General features: G+C 38.1%; 3 protein-coding genes across 3 annotated transcripts; 1 reads left to right on the top strand and 2 right to left on the bottom strand.

Moving 5' to 3' along the window:
• Nucleotides 1–33: 33 nt before the first annotated feature.
• LOC112188813 (protein TPX2) lies at nt 34–5,209 on the bottom strand. The gene is made up of 20 exons (XM_024328024.2): nt 4,907–5,209; nt 4,081–4,163; nt 3,862–3,993; nt 3,736–3,782; nt 3,382–3,633; nt 3,199–3,295; nt 2,973–3,080; nt 2,783–2,890; nt 2,518–2,670; nt 2,361–2,423; nt 2,187–2,267; nt 1,941–2,099; nt 1,710–1,850; nt 1,540–1,617; nt 1,267–1,386; nt 1,015–1,181; nt 819–927; nt 663–722; nt 475–569; nt 34–379 (listed from the first exon to the last, which is right to left on the bottom strand). The coding sequence occupies exons 1-20, from the start codon at nt 5,079–5,081 to the stop codon at nt 262–264; spliced, it is 2,346 nt and encodes a 781-aa protein (XP_024183792.1). The 5' UTR covers nt 5,082–5,209; the 3' UTR covers nt 34–261.
• Nucleotides 5,210–6,847: 1,638 nt separating this feature from the next.
• Nucleotides 6,848–7,542, top strand: LOC121051345 (non-specific lipid-transfer protein 13-like). Its single transcript, XM_040513615.1, has 2 exons — nt 6,848–7,268; nt 7,345–7,542. Exons 1-2 carry the CDS (start codon nt 6,895–6,897, stop codon nt 7,352–7,354), a joined length of 384 nt encoding a protein of 127 aa, XP_040369549.1. The 5' UTR covers nt 6,848–6,894; the 3' UTR covers nt 7,355–7,542.
• A 7,513-nt stretch (nt 7,543–15,055) lies between these two features.
• Nucleotides 15,056–15,463, bottom strand: LOC112184300. The gene has a single exon (XM_024322566.1). The coding sequence runs from the start codon at nt 15,461–15,463 to the stop codon at nt 15,056–15,058; it is 408 nt and encodes a 135-aa protein (XP_024178334.1).
• Between the last annotated feature and the right edge of the window lie 3,783 nt (nt 15,464–19,246).

The following is a 19,246-nucleotide window of genomic DNA, read 5'->3' as shown; positions in this document are numbered from 1 at the left end:
TTGAGGAAGTATTCTTTGGCACATCCTTAAAAATTCCAATACACAACAACTGTTATTCCATTCTAATTTCTAAGTGAAAGAACTGTTCAAAGAATTACATTCAGGTTCATTACAACTGAAACTTTACAGTAATTTTGTTCAGTTGGCAGTGATGAAGACGGGTACAACTATGAACTTGTATGCCCTTGTACAGGGTTCAAAGGTTCTTGAACAAACTAAACTGCCTTGAAAGAATTTGTCAACTCCAGCAATCATCTCATCTCACCTCATCTGGGCAGCAGCGCTGGAAGTGGCGGATTTGATCATCATCCTTCGCCTTTCTTGCCGCTGTAGAACTCGCAGATTTGGTGACTTTGCTTTTGTTGTTTCCCTTGGACACCTATATTACCATATGATGGCACCAATCGATTAATATTGCAGCAATGAAAATATAATTCCAGTAGTAGTATATAATCATCCTTGCATTTTCCTTACTTCTGGGGGCAGAATGGATGCTCAAAATTAGGCACTGGCCTTGCATGGGGTACCAGCGTCCTTCTCAGTTGTTTCAATGCTTTCTCTTCCTCTAACTGCAAACATTAGGGGTCAGTTTGAACTATTTTCAGCTTGTATATATGTAAGCAAGTAACAAACTAAACAAAATTTTGAAAAAGCATGCATACCATCCTTGCTGCTTCACTCTCTTCTCTATATCTCTTATATATTATCTCTTTCTCCTTAACCTGCAAAATTTAACTTGTTTAGTAATGGAAAAAGAAAACCATACTTTTGACAAAAAAGTAATGGATAATGATATTCCCATAATGTGGATCACCTACCTTGTGATCAAATTCTGCTCTGTGCACTGCCCGATTATTAACATTCAGATTGAATTCTTGAACTTCTGTTAGAGGCTTGCGAACTCTCTCGGGAACTGGAATTGGGTCCCTGCATTATAATGGAAGATTCATGAGAGTTGTTCATCTCTTTTTAACTAGGAAAACATAAATACATAAACTAAACCAGTTTGCTCACTCTTTCAAGATTGGTTGTGCCTTGAAAACCCTCATCTGAGCTTCTTCCATCTCTATCCTCCGTCTTTCTTCCATTTCCCTTTGCATTTCCTCCTCATGCCTCGCTAAGCTCTCTAGTTGGAAAGGTTCCGGTTTTGTGCATTCCTTGGGCTCTGGCTTTGGTGGGATCTGCATTTAACAAAAGATTCATAGTACCATCTCCATTGCAATTTCTAATCTTTAAAATGAGACAGAAATAAATAAAGATATGTACCACAGGGTAATCAGTGGTATAAGGATATGGATTAGCTTTGGGAACCCTAGCTCTTTCTTCTTCCAGTTGCTTCTGCATAACTTCAGTAAAAAATTTCCTTTCTTTCTCAGCTCCTCTTTCCTGAGGACAGAAAGGTAAACAAAGAGGCTATGAATGTCCTGAATTCCAAACTTCTTTTGTACTGAGGACACAAAGGTATTTATAAAAGATGCTATGAATAAATTGTGTCCTGAATTCCAAACTTCTTTTGTAGTAAAGAAGGGATTTTCATACCTCTGTATGGAGATGGAAAGGATTTGGCATTGTGTTTCTTGGAATTGGATTCTGGTGGGGCTCTGAGTTCAAAGACAACTGGAAAGACAAAAAGTTAGATATGAAACCCAGTGAGGATTCTTTTCCGTCTTTAGAGATTCAGAATGATCAAGAAAATTTATTTTCACTACCTTATCAAATAGATCATGAATGGCTGATGGTGGTGGTGGTGGTGGTATTCTTTCATTTGTTGCAAAGTGAAATTCCTGAGGTTTAGTCACTTGTTTCTTGGCATTACAGAACATCCCAAGATCTCCTTTACTTTCAAATATCTACACAATTTGTTACAGGAAAACAAAACAATCAGAGATTCTCCTTACCTTAAGCATCATTTTTAAAAGTAACTGAAAGTTGGAGGATACCTTCTTATTAAGAGGCTTCGCTTTGAATTTTGGGATCTTTTCAAGTTCTTCCTGCTCAATTTCCAGTGAAGTTTTCACCCTGGGTGGACGGGCCCTCAATAATGTATGTAACGTTGGAGTTTTCGGTTCAGTAAGATGATGGGGCTTCGATTGTTTGTTCTGTCATAAAATATAAGGAGAATACCATCAGTATGCGACCTTAAACTGGTTTAGTAATTAGTAACAATATCAAGAAAACATGATTACCTGTCGTGGCACATCAGTTGAAGCTACTGAGGATGTTTCTGCGTTTTGATTGGCCCTTGCCATAGTCTCTAAATGGAATTCCTGTATCAGAGCAATATGACAGAACAGAACTATTAACATTTTAAACAATCTTCAAATTGCTTCCTGTCATCATACAATTCACTGTAGCTTTACCTGAAACTCAGGTGGCTGTGGTGTACTTCTTGGCTTTGCAGGTAAGGATGGCGCTTCAAGAATCTGTAACGACAAACACAGTCCAGTGAATCAACAGATATAGATGGTTACTGAAAGTTTCAGGCCATAACTTGATACTAAAATATTACGCAAGTACCTTTTTGTTTACAGGTCGAGCCTTAAACTTTGGAATTTTGGCCATCATCTCTTCTTCAAGCTCGGCAGTACTCTTTACTCTTACTGAGCGGACACGCTGGGATGTTTCAAATTCAGGCTCCTTTGGCCTTGTTAAGGTGAGTTTGGGCTTCATCTGGATAATAGAAACAACATCAAACTCTATAGCAAGTAAATGAAACCTGAAAAACTAAATAAATAAATAAAGTGTAAAGAAGAGAGAAATAAGCAAGGTGAAGTTCCTTTACATGAGAAAGAGAACTGTGTGGCAGTGACAAGTCTCTGGTACTTGATTGGAACCTGTTCATCATTTCTGCCATTGAAACAAAGGGTGCTGCTGGTTCCCGAACATACATCTGTAATTGGGAGAGTATCAACTACTCAATTCTGATATGGCATAACAACATGGATTGCAAAAGAGGGATGAAATGCACAAACCTTTCTGTCCTCTTTTTGAGTTTTAACAGCAGTTGATGAAGAATGCATGCCACTGGTATAACCCAATTTTGACTTGTGGGGCAATGTTTGGGGTTTGGGATTAAGAATCTGTAGTCAGGGGACACAAGTAAAACCAGTTAATGGAATGTCTAGAAATAATGTTCACTAAAAAACAACAAAGAGTCTAGAAGTTACAGTCAACACAAATTATAGAAATAATAGTAACCTGTCTAGATCTCCCACCATCCAACTTCTGCCGCTTAATTGCCTGATTCTCCTGAGCTAACATGGGTGTGCCAGTTGTATTTTTCACATTTTCTTCTCTGCATTTCAGTTCAGTGTACAATCAGGACATAGGAGCCGTGTAACCCAATTCAAAACATGCCAGAACAAAGTGAAGTAAACCAACCTTTTCATAGTATACGGTTTGACATTCTTAGTTTGTGAAGAGTGCAAGTGACTTTTTCCCCTTAGCCCTGATGGGTTTCTAACCATACTTGATATCTTTTTAGCTCCCTGGTGCTTTTTGGAATCACTCAGAAGATCTCCCTTCTTGGAATAATTCATGGGTGGTTTTGGAGTACAAGCTACGGAATTACTATTCTCCTTCTCATTTGTCATATCAGTTCCCTTATTCAAAGATACCGCAGTGGCCAAAACACTGCAGAGAAGAAACAAAATGAGAAACCGTGGAGCTGAAAGTTCACCATTCTATCCACTAAAAGAAGACCCAACACAGAGCTTTTAGTAAGAGGAAACTAACCTTCCATCATCTATAGTACATTTTTCCTCGACTTTATCAGCAGAAATCTGAAAGGAATACATTAAGATTAGGGGCCAAAAGGCAATCAGGAAAATGGGATTTTCAGAAGAGCAAAGTCAAATTTACCATATTGGCTTGTCTTGTACTGTTTTCTTCTTTAGCCTCCGTGGGAATTGTTTCTTCCTTCAATTCAGGAGTGATCTTCGACTCAGTCTTGGTTTCCGTAGAATCATCATCAGCTGAGGATGATTCAAGGTTCTGCAAAAGGTGAATCATCTGAAACTATTAGCCAGAAGTTTCAAGTTTCAAGGTGAGTAAAGAGAAAAATGTACAAGATCACACCACCTTCTGCATATTTTCCGCTTCAGTAAAGTCGCACATGCTCTCTACTGTAAAGGATCTACCAGTCTTGATTCTAGGCATGAAGGCTGCACAAACACAATGTGGCAAAAAATAATCAAAACCTTGTCAGTGTCCTTATGGACCAAAGAAAACAAGAAAGCATATTAAAATAAGTAAAATCAAACCAAACTATCAATCATCACTCCTCATTGAACATAAGATGCCAGTAATCCTCTCTTTCCTTTAATTTGTTTTAAAATTTCTGTTATCTCTTATCCACAATTTCTTTAAATCCCCAGGAAAAAACTTATCCTATTAAACTTGTCTTGGTATTAGATGGATTAATTTCTCTTCTGAACAAAATCAACAGAAAACCGCCAAATTCTTATGCATACTTACACATCCACCTACCTTACTCTCACTTGTTCATATCAAGTAGTCCAATTTCGTGAAAGATTGAAACTGTAACAATGAACTCTTGCTTTCAACAATTCCTAAACGCTTGATTGAATGAGTTCACGATTCAGTCAAAAGAAACCACAAAATTAAATTTCCAGAACCTAATAAGCACAACCTAACTAATTTTCTGCTCTCAAACAAAGACACGGATACAGAGCAAGCATCCACATACAAATCGCGGTTGTAAATTTCAAGAAAACTAGATCGCAGACAAAGCAATTGAAACCCTAGCAACTCCAATAGAGGTAATCGAACTAAAAGAAGAAAACCTAAATCCCTAAATTGCAAAGAAAATGGAATCCAGTACATAAACAGATCTGAGAAAAAGCGACAGAGAGAAGAGAAGCGGTACAGGGATAGGGAATCATACGGGAAGGGGCGTAGGCTGTGGCGGAGTCGAACCAGAGCTCGGCGTTGATCTTGTCATCGTCGGTCTCGTCCTTGATGAAATCGAAGAAGCGCGGGGCCGAGAACTCATAAATCTCGTCGATCATCATCGTCGTCGAGGACGCCGTCGTGTTAGGTTCCTCGGTCGCCGGCGGCATTTGGTGTCTCAGAAATCCTTCCGGTCTTAATGAGAGAGAGAGGGGACTGGAATTAGAGAGAGAAAGAGAGAAAAGCAGAGAGTGAGAGAAGAGAATTGGGGGGGGATTAAAGAGAGAGAGAAAGTGGAGAGAGGAGTATAACGTTTCGGGGAGGAGGTTCTCTAACGGTCTAATATTTTTGAAATGGGGCCAACGGCCTACAACCGGACCGCTCCCAGTGAGTTGTTCTCTAACGGCTATATTTTTCTTGCCTTTTCAACACCCAACGACGCCGTTTTTCGATCTTCTTTTTATTACTATTTAATTTCCAGGTGGGATGGTCCAATAGTATTTCTTCACCCGACCAAATCTTTTATTTATTTATTTTTATGAAAGAAAATAAATTATAATCAAAATCTCTTAGATTTGTCACGATTTAATCCGAATTTTAACAAAGTGTTGATTGTGTTCAACATGCGTTAAAACATAGACAATTATTCAAAGATGAAGTTATTTGATGTCTATTTACTGTTGCCTCTCGGTGACTTATTGTGTTTTTAACTAAAGAAAATTTTACAAACAGTACTCCAAATAAATTTCATTCATCACTTTGGTACATCACATTGAAAAATTATGCGAAATGTGAATTACACTCCTCATTTTACAATTCACACTCCATATTTCTTTTTTTAGTAACTTAGTTTTGTCTTTTTATAAGAATTTGAATCAAAAATGAAAAGAAGGGATGGAGATTGTAAAATGGGGACTGTAGATTTCACTCCCCAAAACTATCTCATTGATAACTCAACATTTAAATCCAACACAATTTTCATACCCTCCGTTTATATTTCATGGGCAATTTTGTCTTTTCATTTCTTAGTTTTATTTTATTTTATTTTATTTTTTATACCCCTTTTCCTCTTCTTCCCCTCCTAATCCAAAATAGTTCGTACAAGCGAGTATCCATCCAGAAGAGTTTGACATGGAAATGATCAACCTTTTGGGCTTGGCCAACTTGCAATCCATGGAACCCATTTTGGTGTCCATCTAGAAATCTAGAATGGATTCTTCAAATTACCAAATGCTTCCCATCAATCTCTCACTCTCTCATTCGTGCCATGCCTCTCTCATTCTCTCATTCTTTCATTCGTGCCATACCAAAAACCTAGAAAGCAAAATAGCCAAACCAAAGAAATAGAAAATTAGCTAGCCAAGTAACCACGTCTCAAAATTTACACCTATTAAATGACAACATAATAAAAGACGAAAATACCTCAAGAAAAATAAAGATTTGACGCTGTCATAGACCACATGTGCTAAAAGTAGTTTGAATTTTAATGTTAGAGTACCAATATGATAGTTTTTAAAATTAATATACCAAAATGATGAATGGTTTTTTAATTGAGGTACCATTTGTAAAATATTTTCTTTTAACTATTTTGGCTTGGGGTTTTGTCATCCGGCTATATTTGTGTTTATGATGATTGATAATCTAAAAGACGAAAATTTGAGAGAGAGAGAGAGAGAGAGAGAGAGAGAGACAGAGAGAGAGACAGAGAGTCCTACAATATAGTCCCACAGGTATATATATATTAGTCCCACGAAAAGCAGCAGGCTGCAGGCTGTGAGGTTCCGACGAATTTACTACTAATTTCACTTAACAGTCATTCACGAAGCATGATACTTTAATATTTAGAAATGACTAATTTTCAGTGCTGAAATTTCTCTCGAGTGCATATATCGTGACAGTAACTCTCGGTTCTTACCTCCACACAAGTAACGAGAGTATATAATACATATGTATAGCTGGTAGCCAGCTTCATATCATTCGATCATGGCTGCTCGTCCTTTTTGTTTTGCCTGTGTAACAAGTCTTCTTGTGCTTGTTCCTGTGCTGCTGCTTTGTTCATCATTAGGGAAGGCTCAGACGACGGAGTACTGCACGAATGTGTTCGAGGAATTTAGCTCTTGCCTGGGTTTTCTCGGGGAGTTATCTCCTGAACCGACGGCGGCTTGCTGTGATTCCCTGACAAGTTTGAATTCGTTAGCACAACAAGAGGATAGTGGTCCGAGGATGATATGTGAATGCATTGAGAGCTCGTCTTATTGGACCAGAATCCCTTTCAGTGCCTCCCGAATTCAGGAGCTCCCTACATCATGCCAACTCCATCTTAGTTTCCCCATTTCTAATAGCATGGATTGCTCCAAGTAAAGATACTACTCTCTCTCTCTCTCTCTGTTAAATGTTGATTAGAAATTGACTGAAGTTCATATGTTTCTGCAGGCTTAATTGACAAGATTATAAGGTTCAAAAAATGTAAAGATGATAAGCTACTTGGGGGAAAAAGAAAAACAAACACGTAATGACATGCAAAATCCCTGGCCCTATAATATATGTTGTATCGATACAATGTTACTCACTATTAAGCAAATATATCATGTACTAGGAAAATTCTCACTCTACTGAAGCAATCTTACAATACTAGTGTTTTAACCATATAATTGTGGTACAAACATAATGTCACGATCTATAGTTAGAAAGTACACAGAAGAAAACAGGCTTATGTTGTAGGAGGAAAAACAAATAAAACCGCCGTGAGTACTCCGAGACAGTTACTATTTGTTAGCAAGCTTAATAGACGAATAATGATCTCAACTTGTAGTCACTATGTAAGACTAATCTTGAATGCAAAATAAATGAGCCAAACATGCACAACCTGGTCTCCACCAATCTTTTGCCAAAAGCTCAAATGGAATGGCTGAGCTTCTTTACCTGACAACAACAACAAAATATCTATCTGTTACAAAATCGATCATTTCGATAAATCTTGTAACAAAATGGAATTAATTGCTTAGGAAGATGTTAAATATGTTAAGCAACTGATCCACCCTTTGCATAACTCAAAAATACATTTTGCCATTGACTTGCTAGGATCAATGAATTTTGACAAAAAAAATTAATTAATTTGCATCATTACTTATAATTGACAACAAATTCCATGCATTAATTCTACTTAAGATTTTCCGGAGTGTCATTTAAATTTCATATTCATGATTGATGATTGTTTAGAGATCACTTTTCATACACTTCAAGGGCCCCATGACATGTGTATCTTCAACTTGGAAAACACAAGAATAGAAGGAATTACTGCAATTGGTTCCAATGATCGCAAGCACATTATGCCACCAGCAATTTGGCTTTGCCCTCTATGGTGTGAAAAGGATCACACCATTTTGTAACACCAGCATTTCGATAAATCATTTCGAGTGAAAATAAAATGACTAAGACTATTATTGTTTAGATATCTTCAACTTGAATAATGGTAGTATGTGGTACACAAGATTCTTCGGGTGAAAACATAATGACAAACACTTCAGACAAGAACTGAAGAACCCTCAGCTCATGAGAACGAAACTTTCAGGTGTTGTTTAAGGTCATCATCATCATTTTCCAAACTAAACTGAAAAGATCCCAAACCAAACTGATCGCTTAGCAATTATAATAAATCTCAAGTAGTCGCAGTTTTGTCATGCGCTTCAGTAAGTCTGGGACAAGTCTAGGACTATGCCTAGCCTTCAACTGCTTCTGAAGCCTGGATGACCAACAATAGAAGTATGTGGGTTTTACTGCAAATGTCTAGGACCTTTCTTTTGAGTAAATACACGATCAACACCTTCATAACCCCACTAGCTCCTTACTGAATGCTATTTGCTGGCCGATTTCTTGTAGTAAATCATGCATCTCGAGTGTGCAGTCAGGACATGATGTGATGGTTATGAAAAGCTCTATCAACTAGAATCTTAGCCCACCATGCGGAAATAAGCCACAATTCTCTACAAGTTTTGTTACATGGTCTCTGCCTCATCTTCCTATATGGAAACATGCATGCAACACCTAGAAAATGTTCTTCTGTGAATCATCCAGTCCATCAAACGTTAAATTCCTGTGTGTGGGACTCATCTTCCCACTTATGCACACTTTAATTTGTTATCAAGAAAAGCTCCCAAAACTTTTAAGTGCTAAGGGCAGACCATGATCGAGCATATATATTTTATGACATGCCTTGACAGATCATCATACTCTCGAGTGGGTTCAGGGTTTGTTTGTTCTGAAAGCATACTGCCTAAAGAGTTCAACAGCTTTCTCATGAGTAAGTGACTGAGGCTTGTATATCAAACTTCTACCTAGTAAGTGTTTATCTTTGGTTGTGATAATGATTCTACTTCCACCACCAAATGAAGGTTTCTTTCCGATTAATGTTTCAATTTGGCCGGTCTAGATTGTCCACATCATTAAGCACAAGAGCTCTTTTCTTACCTAGCCTTTCCATATAAGGAGGACCGGATGGATGAGGTGAGTCGATCTGGGTTGGTTTCACCGTCGGGTAACACTAGAATTTTATAATTCCTCAAATTATAAATTTAATACCCGACCAACTCTCAAATTTTTGTTGGTTTCAGTACCTCAAATTTGCTATCCTTAACAACTCCATACCTTGCTGTTAAAAAACTATGTTAATTGCTGATGTGGCACTAGAGGCTCCACAATAGAGGGGCAAATATGTTATTTTTTTATATAATATTGCCATCAATCAAATATTTATCATTTATACTCGATACGAAATTAAAAGTTCATGATTCAGTTTCTAGTACGATATTATTTTAAAATATATTTTATAGAGTTAATTACTGTTTACTCCATATACTTGTAGGGTTTCGTCGTTTCAGTCCCTGACGTTCGAATTTTACCTAAAAACTCCTCGAACTCTCAATTTCCTCCCAATTGGTCCCTGCCGTAAAGCCCCGTCTAAATTGTATATTAAATTGCTGACGTGGCATCCATTTCACGCTGAAATGTCTATTTTACCCTCAATTACTTTTTTTTTTTTTCTCTTTTCTCTCTCGTTTTTTTTTTTCCCTTTTTCCTTTTGACATTTTCTCCTTCCACGCTCTCTCTCCTCCTTTGTTTCTCCCCGTCTTCTTCTTCCTCATCACCGACAATTCTGAATCAGCGAAAATCCAAACCAAATCACTAACCAAACCATCCTCAGATTCTTTCCTTCCCCAAAACCAAACCAAATCCCTAGCAATACCAACCTCAACCTAAACCAAACTGATCAAATCCAACAAAATCCAAATCTTTACCACTCCTCTTCTCTTACCTTCACGAATCGGTCCAGCCCGATCCCGATTTCCCATATGTCTTTGCAGGGGAGGTGGTCGGAGCGGTCCGAGTCGCGGCTGAGGACGAGGAGGTGGTGGTGGAAAGACGGTGGCTTTTGCAGATTGTGATCTATGGTTGTGCAGATTGTGATCGATGGTTGGGTAAGTTTATGGCGACCCCAGAAGAGTTCTGCTTCAACACACCATCTGCAGAGACTCTTCTGCTCCTTTCAACTGCCTTTACTGCGGCGACACTGGACTCACCAACGTGAGGTTTAATTCCGAGTTCAGAAATTTTTGATGTGATCGATGGTTGAGATTTAATTTCTGATGCGATTTGTGGTTTGAAAAAAATCAGATCAAAGTCGAGTCTAGCATCTGTTGTGGGGTGTTTGATGTGTTGTGGTTTTGGGTTCTGCATTCTTTTGCGTTCCATGAACTGTCTCTGGCATAAGTTATAAGTACCCATTATTTTTGGCTAGAAATTGAAGATTGATGGGTTGTGATTTATTGTTAGGTTGCTAAATTTGAAAAGTCTGATCCTTGTATTGTGATGGACCCTCCTAACTGGACAGAAGCCAACTTTGCAGGCCCTGCATGATAAGTGTCTTGTTCTTCTTCTTCGTCACATTGTCACCGTGCTCTCTACTTCACTCTATGTCTAAGATTGCTGTGTTTGGAAGAAGAAGACGGAGACAAACAGAGGAGGAGAGAGAGCGTGGAAGAAGAAGAGGTAAAAAGGAAAAAGGAAAGGAAAAAAAACACAAGAGAGAAAAGAGAAAAAAAAAATAATAATAATTGAGGGTAAAATAGACATTTCAGCGTGAAATGGATGCCACGTCAGCAATTTAACAGACAATTTAGACAGGGCTTGACGGCAGGGACCAATTGGGAGGAAATTGAGAGTTTGAGGAGTTTTTAGGTGAAATTCGAACGTCAGGGACTGAAACGACGAAATCCTATAAGTATAGGGAGTAAGCAGTAATCAACTCTTTTTTATATATATTTTTTTTCAAGGAGAAGTGTCATTATCATTGTTTTCCGTAACTTGTTGTTGTGTTATTCATATATTATAGTAGTGATAGAAGGAGGGTAGATGGACTTATTTTTTTTTTGAAAAATAAGTTCATTGAATCAGTTAAGAATTACAATCCTTTCAAATGGTATCCCTTCTCAATTTGGGAGCTACGACAAATCCTAGAGTTAAGCTAGAACAACTTGGAAGATGTACTACACCAACAAATTATCCTTGTACAATATAACACTGCTCTGAAATACTTATAGAAAAACTAGCAAAAACTGACGGTAGATTTTTAGTCTCCTCAAGGTAATTACCAACAATAAAACTATTTTCACGACATTGAGATTTGTAAATCAAACTATCAGAATCTGCATTTTGGGAATGCAAAAATCAGCAGACCAATCCACTCTAGACTCGTCCCAGCTTTCAATATACTGCTCGCCAAGGTACACAATTATGGTATTCACAGTGTGATTACACTGAGACCCTTCCTAGAATATAGAGAGGATCACTCTACCAGAAATTAAGAACCGCACACCCAAACGAGTAACAACTGTATGAATTTTGCCAGGTTTAATTAAACAAAAAGGATATAATAGGAAAACTTGCCTATTGTATTTAGAGAAGTCTTGCTCACCTAAATGATAGTTTTAAGGGATTGTGAGGGACAAACACATCTCAACCACATATATTAAATTAAAAAAATGAAATTATAATAACTTAAAACTATGCATTTGTTTTCAGCAGTCAGATTTACTTGTCTCTCACAGTCGCTTAAAAACTGTCTCTCATGTGAGCAAACCTCATATTTAGATATTTTTTGACAGCAATCTACCCAATTTTTGTTGGTTGATTTTACCTTTCGACCAAAAAAACACAAAAATGGAGAATAGTCTTGCCATCGACTCCAAACAAATTAAACACATGATAACCGCACATTTTTCTTGAGATTTACGCTTTGAGAACATTGATGAACAAGTGTTTGTTGCATCATTTTTCTGTGCTAGCAGTATGAATTAAATAGCAGCAGCATAAAATATAAAATGAGTATATCCATATTAACTACATATGATCATGAATGATTAGAATCCGGCCATATTAAGAAGAGAGACGTTACTTTTGCTAATTTGAATCAAAAGGTGATATAAAATCGGTCTGTTTTTATCCATAGGTAGCGCTCTGTATCAAGAGCAAATATGGTTATTATTATCAATATCATCCCTATCATCAACAAGAAAATTTTTGGGCTTGTTATCCAGGAACTTATCATGAAATGACACACACACTCGAGAGTATAGATTAATAATTGCCATACCTGGCATTCAAGTTTCTCTCCAAAAGAAATTAGGGTTAATTATATATAAGTGCATATTTGAATGTTTTTTTAGTCATAAGGTCACCAACTATTTTTTTTTCCCTCATAAGGCCACTAGATTAAAAAGAGTGTTAAATTTTGGATATAAAAACCAACATATTTACATCAATGCCACTAGAGTAAAAGGTCAACAATCATCATCTTTCTCCTCTCCGACAAGGTCTCCAGCCAACCTCCGACCAACTTTTGGAGAACTCTGGCGACCATAAAATCTACTGCCACTAACACCAAAAACTACTGTCGCTAGCAAAAAAAGCTACTCTAGTGAGATTTCAGGCAACCTCAGGCGAGGTCACAAAAACTACTGTCACCAGCAACAAAAGCTACAATTATCAACAAAGCTACTGTCACTAACAACAAAATCTACTCTGGTGAGATTTCCGGCAACCTCCGACTAGCTAATAAAAACTACTATCACCAACAACAAAAGCTATTCCTTACTAAAAAAACATATGCTCCCCAAAACCAGAATCTACTATCCCCACCAACAAAAGTTACTGTTACTAACACCAAAAGTTACTCTCACCAGCAACAAACGCTACTCTCACGAACATCAGAAAACTACTCTCACCAACATCAAAAGGTTCTCTCACCAACATTAAAAGCTACTCAAACCAACAGCAAAAGTTACTGTCACCAACACCAGCGAGCTACTGTCACTAACACTAGAGAGCTACTCCAATATCAAAAGCTACTCTCACCATCAACAAAAATTATTCTCACAAACGCAAAAAGCTACTATCATCACCGCAAAAAACTATCTTCATTACCAACAAAAGCTGCTCTCGCCAATGTCAAAAACTACTATCACCACCGCAAAAAGCTACAATCATCAGCACCAAAAGTTACTCAATTTAGCCGTGGTGGTGGCTTGGCTTAAGGCATTTAGTAATGGAGGTGGCAACTGGCAACTTGGGATGGAGCCACCTTATCCTCTTTTGTTAACCAAAAAAAAAAAAAAGTTACTCCCACCAACAACAAAAGATACTGTCATCAACATAAAAAAATCTTCTAACCAACAACATAAAGCTACTCTCACCAACACTGAAAGCTACTCTCACCGACATTGAAAACCAACATTGAAAACCGCTTCATTTGCTCTCTTTTTGAAATGATGCAAGACAACACTCTCGATTGGATATCAAAATTCAATGATGCCAAATGCGAAAATTGTCAGATTAGACAAGCACTTACTCGCACATTATACAGCCAATTCATATGAGGAATAATATTCATCATTAAAAAAAAAACAAAAAAGATAACAAAACAAACCAATTCTTAAAATAAAAAAAATCGAAGACATAGTCGGAGTCTTATTAAAGGCAATTGAGATGACGAAACGGAGGCGGTGGTGGGAAGGGATTTGAATCAGATTCGATTTCATCCAAATGTAGTAATATAAAATTGAAGAAAACTGTTCCGATTTCATTGACGTAAAAGAATCAAGGATGTCAACAACGCCGTACAAAGAAGCAAAGCTTCTTATTGCGATGGTCCTCCCAATCAGAGAGCTCTCTGACCATAAACGACGAATTCAAACTGAAGCTCAGATATGCAATCTCAGATCCCAGGATGGGAACGAGGTTGAAGCTTCCAGAAGAGGTTCGACTTACCTTCAAAGGCAGAGACGATGTCGTCGCTGTCAATTTGTGGGAGAAGCAATGGAATCCGTCGGCGGAAACAGTGATCTGTGGGAGACCGGAGTCGGCAGAGGCAGACAAGTCGAAAGGATCTGGGAGATCCAGTTGATTCTGTGAGATCTGGAGTTGCTGATTCACGAGTCTTGGATTTGGGCTAGGGCTCAGGTATTAGGTACTTGAGGAATGGCTCGAACCGGTGGGTGATTTGTACTTGTACATGGCAGCCATGGCTGAGACGGAGGGAGAGAATTGGAGTTGGATTTTAGAGAGATGAGAGAGATAGGTTTTTGATTTTAGAGAGACTGTTTGTTTTGTTTATAAAGGGGCAAAATCGTCAAGGAAAAAATAAATGGAAGATGAAAGTGGCCTTATATAGTTATATGAACAAGAAAAAGTAAGTGGACTTGTGATTAATTAAAGTTTCAAAATGACACTTATGTGTAATTTTCTAAAGAAATTAGTCTAAACTTACTCATAGGAGTTGGGTAATTGATGTCAGATCTAGAAAAAAAGGGCTTCTAGTTATAACTTAGAAATAATTCATGTATATATTTCACAGATCGAAATGACAGGTGATGAGTGATGACATTATTTTTTTCTTTTTAACTTTGGTCAATAACTTTGTTTTCGAGAGATCAGTAACTTTTGTCGATAACTGAATTGCATAGAAAAGCACAAACCCAGCGAGAACTGTTGTGTTCAAACAAAAAAATAATAAACATTTTTTTGATAAAATTTCAAGAACAAAGTAAAAGCCTAGCCTCAATCAATTACCATTGAATTCTAACTAAGTTGATCAATGGGAATAGATGTTGAGATTGAAGGACTTATTGATCCACCCCTTGATCAGACTCTTCTTCTTATCAGAAGCTGCAGCCAATGGTAGTGGCTGAGTCGTAGGTGGCTTCTTGCATAGAATGAAGTTATTAACTGCCCCTCGGGATCCAATTGTCTCCCAAGGACTCAGAGCATCTACGCCGGCGGCAGTGGAGCAGTAAAGGACGAACTCTTTGAGATCGGAGCCAAGAACTGGTAGCCGACCTAAGCGCGCGTAGGACTTCAAGGCCCTTTGGAGGACCGCAGCGACTAGTTCCTTCTTATTCACGACGAACCGGAACGGGCCAGTACTGCCCACCACACTGATGCTGATCAGCATCATATTGTCGCCTTTGGTTTCCTTGGGCTTCTGCTTGTAAAGCAACATCGTCGGAAAGTTGCCAGAAAATTTCCACTTGCAGTGGTGAAGGATTCTTTTTGTTTAAGGGTCGAGGCCGAGGCAGCTGTAGCACCAGCAGCGGCCTTTTTCGCTGCTTGCCCTGGGCTTTGCAGTATAGGTGCGCATGAAAGTACTAATGAACAAGGAAGCTTAGGGTTTTGGTAGCGCTAGCTAGCGATACTGAGGATTGATGGAGCCTTTCTGTGGTTTTTAACTCCTATATATAATCGTTAATTTTCTGTTTCCTTGTTGGTTACGGATTGACAAATCCTTGTTCGGCAGGGATTGAAAATTCCTTCGTTTTTTTTTTTTTTTTTAAAAGAATCCTTGTTCATTAAGGATTAAGAATTGAAAATCATAAAATTAGGAAATCCTTGTTTTCTAAGGAGTTAGGTAATTAACTTGTCTTCTATGTTCTTGGCTCCAGTAAATTAACTATCTCATCAACTAAGACAAACTTTAGTTTCATTAATAGGGTATCCATTAAACTTGGATCTATGACCAAGGACTATAGTAGTAATAAGAGTACGTTACTGTGGTATCCACGTGGTTGTAGAGCAGCTCGGCTGTAGCACACGCACTTTTATTAGGAAGACGCATATGCTTCTAATAATGGTAGAATAATTTTAGAGGTGAAATATTTCTCTGCATGACACAAATTTTTTATATCTTACCTAGTTTTTCAATCTTAGTGATTTTCACGGCAAAATTTGTTGACAATTTTAAAGAAGAGCAACATGCGATGCAGTCTTCTCCGAATTCCAGCGAACCCTAGCCACCATGGCTGGGGATCTAAACAACGTCGGTTGGCGTCACCAGGTTCGGCTGAAATAGCCTCACAATTTAACCCTGCAAAATGTAGTTGTCAGTATAGGATAAGCAGGGATCGTTCAGTCCGGGGATTGTAGGGTACACCTACAAAAAAATGTCAATTAACAAATAAAAGAATAAAATGGGGGATTTTGAATTTTGGTTCATAATCTACTTAAAATAAAAACAAAACAAATAAACCTATATACAATGATCGACTTCCCTAACCTAGACCAATACCACTCAGAAATTACTAAGTGTAAAAACAGAAAATCCATTTCAACATGCTACAAAAATGTGCCCATCTTAAATGCCTAGATAAGAGCTCAAATGAAAAGCCTCAGCGGATCAATCCACTTATCTGATTCATTCTAATGTAGGATTGGATCGGAAAAGTCCTTGCCAAGCCTAATATTACTAATTTTTGAAAACACTCAGCGTAATTCTCTTAACTAGTAGTATTATCTAACCCTCGAATCAACTCACACGTGCAAATTAACCATTACACATAGAATTTAACACGTAATTTCCAGAATCGTTTAATCATTCAAGCATGATTTTTACCACCCGTTAGAACTAATTACTACTTGTTTAACTCAGCGTCTTAACAAATGACAATTACTCTTGGCAAATTAAGCAAACACACAAGAACTCTCACCGTTATTCTAGCATGCAAACTTATGAACCTAACTCTGAAAATTACCTAAACACGTAAAAGGGCACAAGATTGTAACATGCATCATAAAAGAATTCTCGAAATTAACTCAATAATAAACTGAAAATCTCAAAAATATTAATAAAAATATTCTGAAAATTTCATGTCTCCAATTACACAACTCGCAAATTGAAACACACAAAACCGAAACAAAAATTATAAGTAGAGTCATAGTTACACTTTGAAGCTTTCCTCAGCGGCCTAGCAACAAGGTGATGAACTTGTCTCTGCTATGGTGGTGGAGCGTCCTTGACTCAGCGCCGAAGAGCTTCGTAGATTGATGGATGGATGGTGGTCACGGTCTTGTAGGAGATGGAGGTTTGAGGAGTGAATTGGGCGGTCTTGCAATGGTTTTTGGCCATGAAGTGATAGGCAATGAATTATCTTCGCTGGGAAGTGATGCCAATTCTATTATGGACATTGCCTATTTATAGGGGAGCATTGGTTGGTTTTCCCAACTGAAACGTCTCCTTTATGGCCTTAACTCCTCTCATAATGGGGCAATTCCTTTAATTTCCAAGCTGAAACGTCTTTCTCTTATTTATTTTCAGCTAAAACATCTCTCTTTTATTCCTCAACTGAAAACGTCTTTCTCCTTTATTTCCCTTCTTCATTGCTTGGTCAACCTGATTTAATAAAGGGCACAAAATTAAATTCTTTTAGAGAAAATAAAAAGAATTAAAACAATTTAATTTCATAAAAATACTCCCATAAATTCTATCTTAAGGCCCACAGATTTGCATGACGGTGAGGAATCCTGATCCAGCTAGGATTCTTCATGAATTTTGTGTTTTCTGCCTATTTCACGCCAAACACTCTACAAGACTCTTAAAATGACTTAATGAATCAAAACACTAAACTAAGGGAGAAATAAGGCTAAAATGGGGCACATATTCAATAATATCGTCACACTTTTTGGTCCTATCATCACCACCAAGCGGACTTGCGGTGACTCAACATTAGTCTCTTTTGACGAGCTCCCAACCAAGTGCTGGGAAGAAGGATGGTTTTACCACTGTCAGAATCTCACGTTGGAGATCATTGACCAGAGAGGTTTTTAGTCGTGATTCTGGTAGAATCCGGCCAAATAGAGCGCGGCTCAAGGCCGGTGATGTGCAACCATCACTATGGAGGTCTGCTGGCCAAGGAGATCTGGCCGGAATTGTGTGGAGTGACTTGAAGACCAAGCAGATGGTGCTTGCAATTATAAGGCCAGTGGCCACCGACCCTGTATGGTGACTGACGGCGGCAGTCCGGTTTGCTGGAGGTGCAATAATGCTGATGAATCGATCATGGCAACAGAGAGGTTCCCAGGCCCAAAGCATAGCAACTCTGGAGTTTCGATCTACAAAGATCGAATTCTGATCTGATGGTGGCATGATGGGTGAGGCCTCGACGGTGGGTGCAAACAGTCTGAAGGGAGCAGCGGTGGTCCTAATGAAAGCTGAGAGTGCAGTGGTCGAGAATGGGAGGCTTCTCTCTCACGGACGGGTGCCCAATTCGAACTGGAAGCCCAAAACTGGCTGGGTGCCCAAATTAGTCTGGCGGTCTACACTGTTTGGAGTGTTTTGGGTGCCCAAAATAATTGGGATGGATATGAGATTTTTTGCCCAGGTTTGGACCCAACTGATGGCCTCTGGTGCTCTAGGGTTTCATATTTGGGATTCCGGAGGATTATTCCAATTAAATAAGTACGCTTGGATGGTTTTTTAGCCTGCAGATTATGATGTTTCTTTTACATCTTGATAATGGAAGTTTCTGGAGCACCGCAATTGAGTGCATTGGCAAAGGAACTTTTCACACAAAATTATCTCTCTGTAGGAAATGTTGTAGTTTGTTAGGCTCCTTGTTTTTAAGTGAGCTTCAATGTCTTAAGCGAATGGTGCATGATTCCCGTTTTTCTGGAATTTTGTAAGTGTCGTTCTTACCTGCGATTATTAATGCAATATTCATTTACTCAAAAAAAAATCTTAGTGATTTTCACACTCTTTTGTCCTGCTAAATATAGCACACAATGTTTATCGAGTATTTCATGATGTCATAATTTATGCCGTATTCTCAAGAAGTTCTCTTACTACATATCAAAATCATTCATATATAATTGTAACAAAAAAAAAAATATTCATATAGAAAGCATGATGATGATTTGTTTAAACTGATTCCCATATTGTTACGTCTTTGTTACACACAAATATATAGATAATCCCGAGCTAGCTATTAGCTAGAAAGCATCAGAATTCATTCAA

The sequence above is a fragment of the Rosa chinensis genome, chromosome 2 (genome assembly GCF_002994745.2).
Source record: "Rosa chinensis cultivar Old Blush chromosome 2, RchiOBHm-V2, whole genome shotgun sequence".
NCBI classification, from domain to species: domain Eukaryota; kingdom Viridiplantae; phylum Streptophyta; class Magnoliopsida; order Rosales; family Rosaceae; genus Rosa; species Rosa chinensis.
Note: the sequence above shows the minus strand (reverse complement) of the source record. Positions and strands in the feature narration are given on the sequence as shown.

Coding starts and splice junctions, on each gene's coding strand:
- LOC112188813 (XM_024328024.2), bottom strand. CDS start 5,081: ATGCCGCCGGCGACCGAGGAACCTAACACGACGGCGTCCTCGACGACG. Junction 1,182..1,266: donor ATACCACTGATTACCCTGTG/GTACATATCTTT, acceptor TGTTAAATGCAG/ATCCCACCAAAGCCAGAGCC. Junction 928..1,014: donor GCACAACCAATCTTGAAAGA/GTGAGCAAACTG, acceptor ATTATAATGCAG/GGACCCAATTCCAGTTCCCG.
- LOC121051345 (XM_040513615.1), top strand. CDS start 6,895: ATGGCTGCTCGTCCTTTTTGTTTTGCCTGTGTAACAAGTCTTCTTGTG.
- LOC112184300 (XM_024322566.1), bottom strand. CDS start 15,463: ATGTTGCTTTACAAGCAGAAGCCCAAGGAAACCAAAGGCGACAATATG.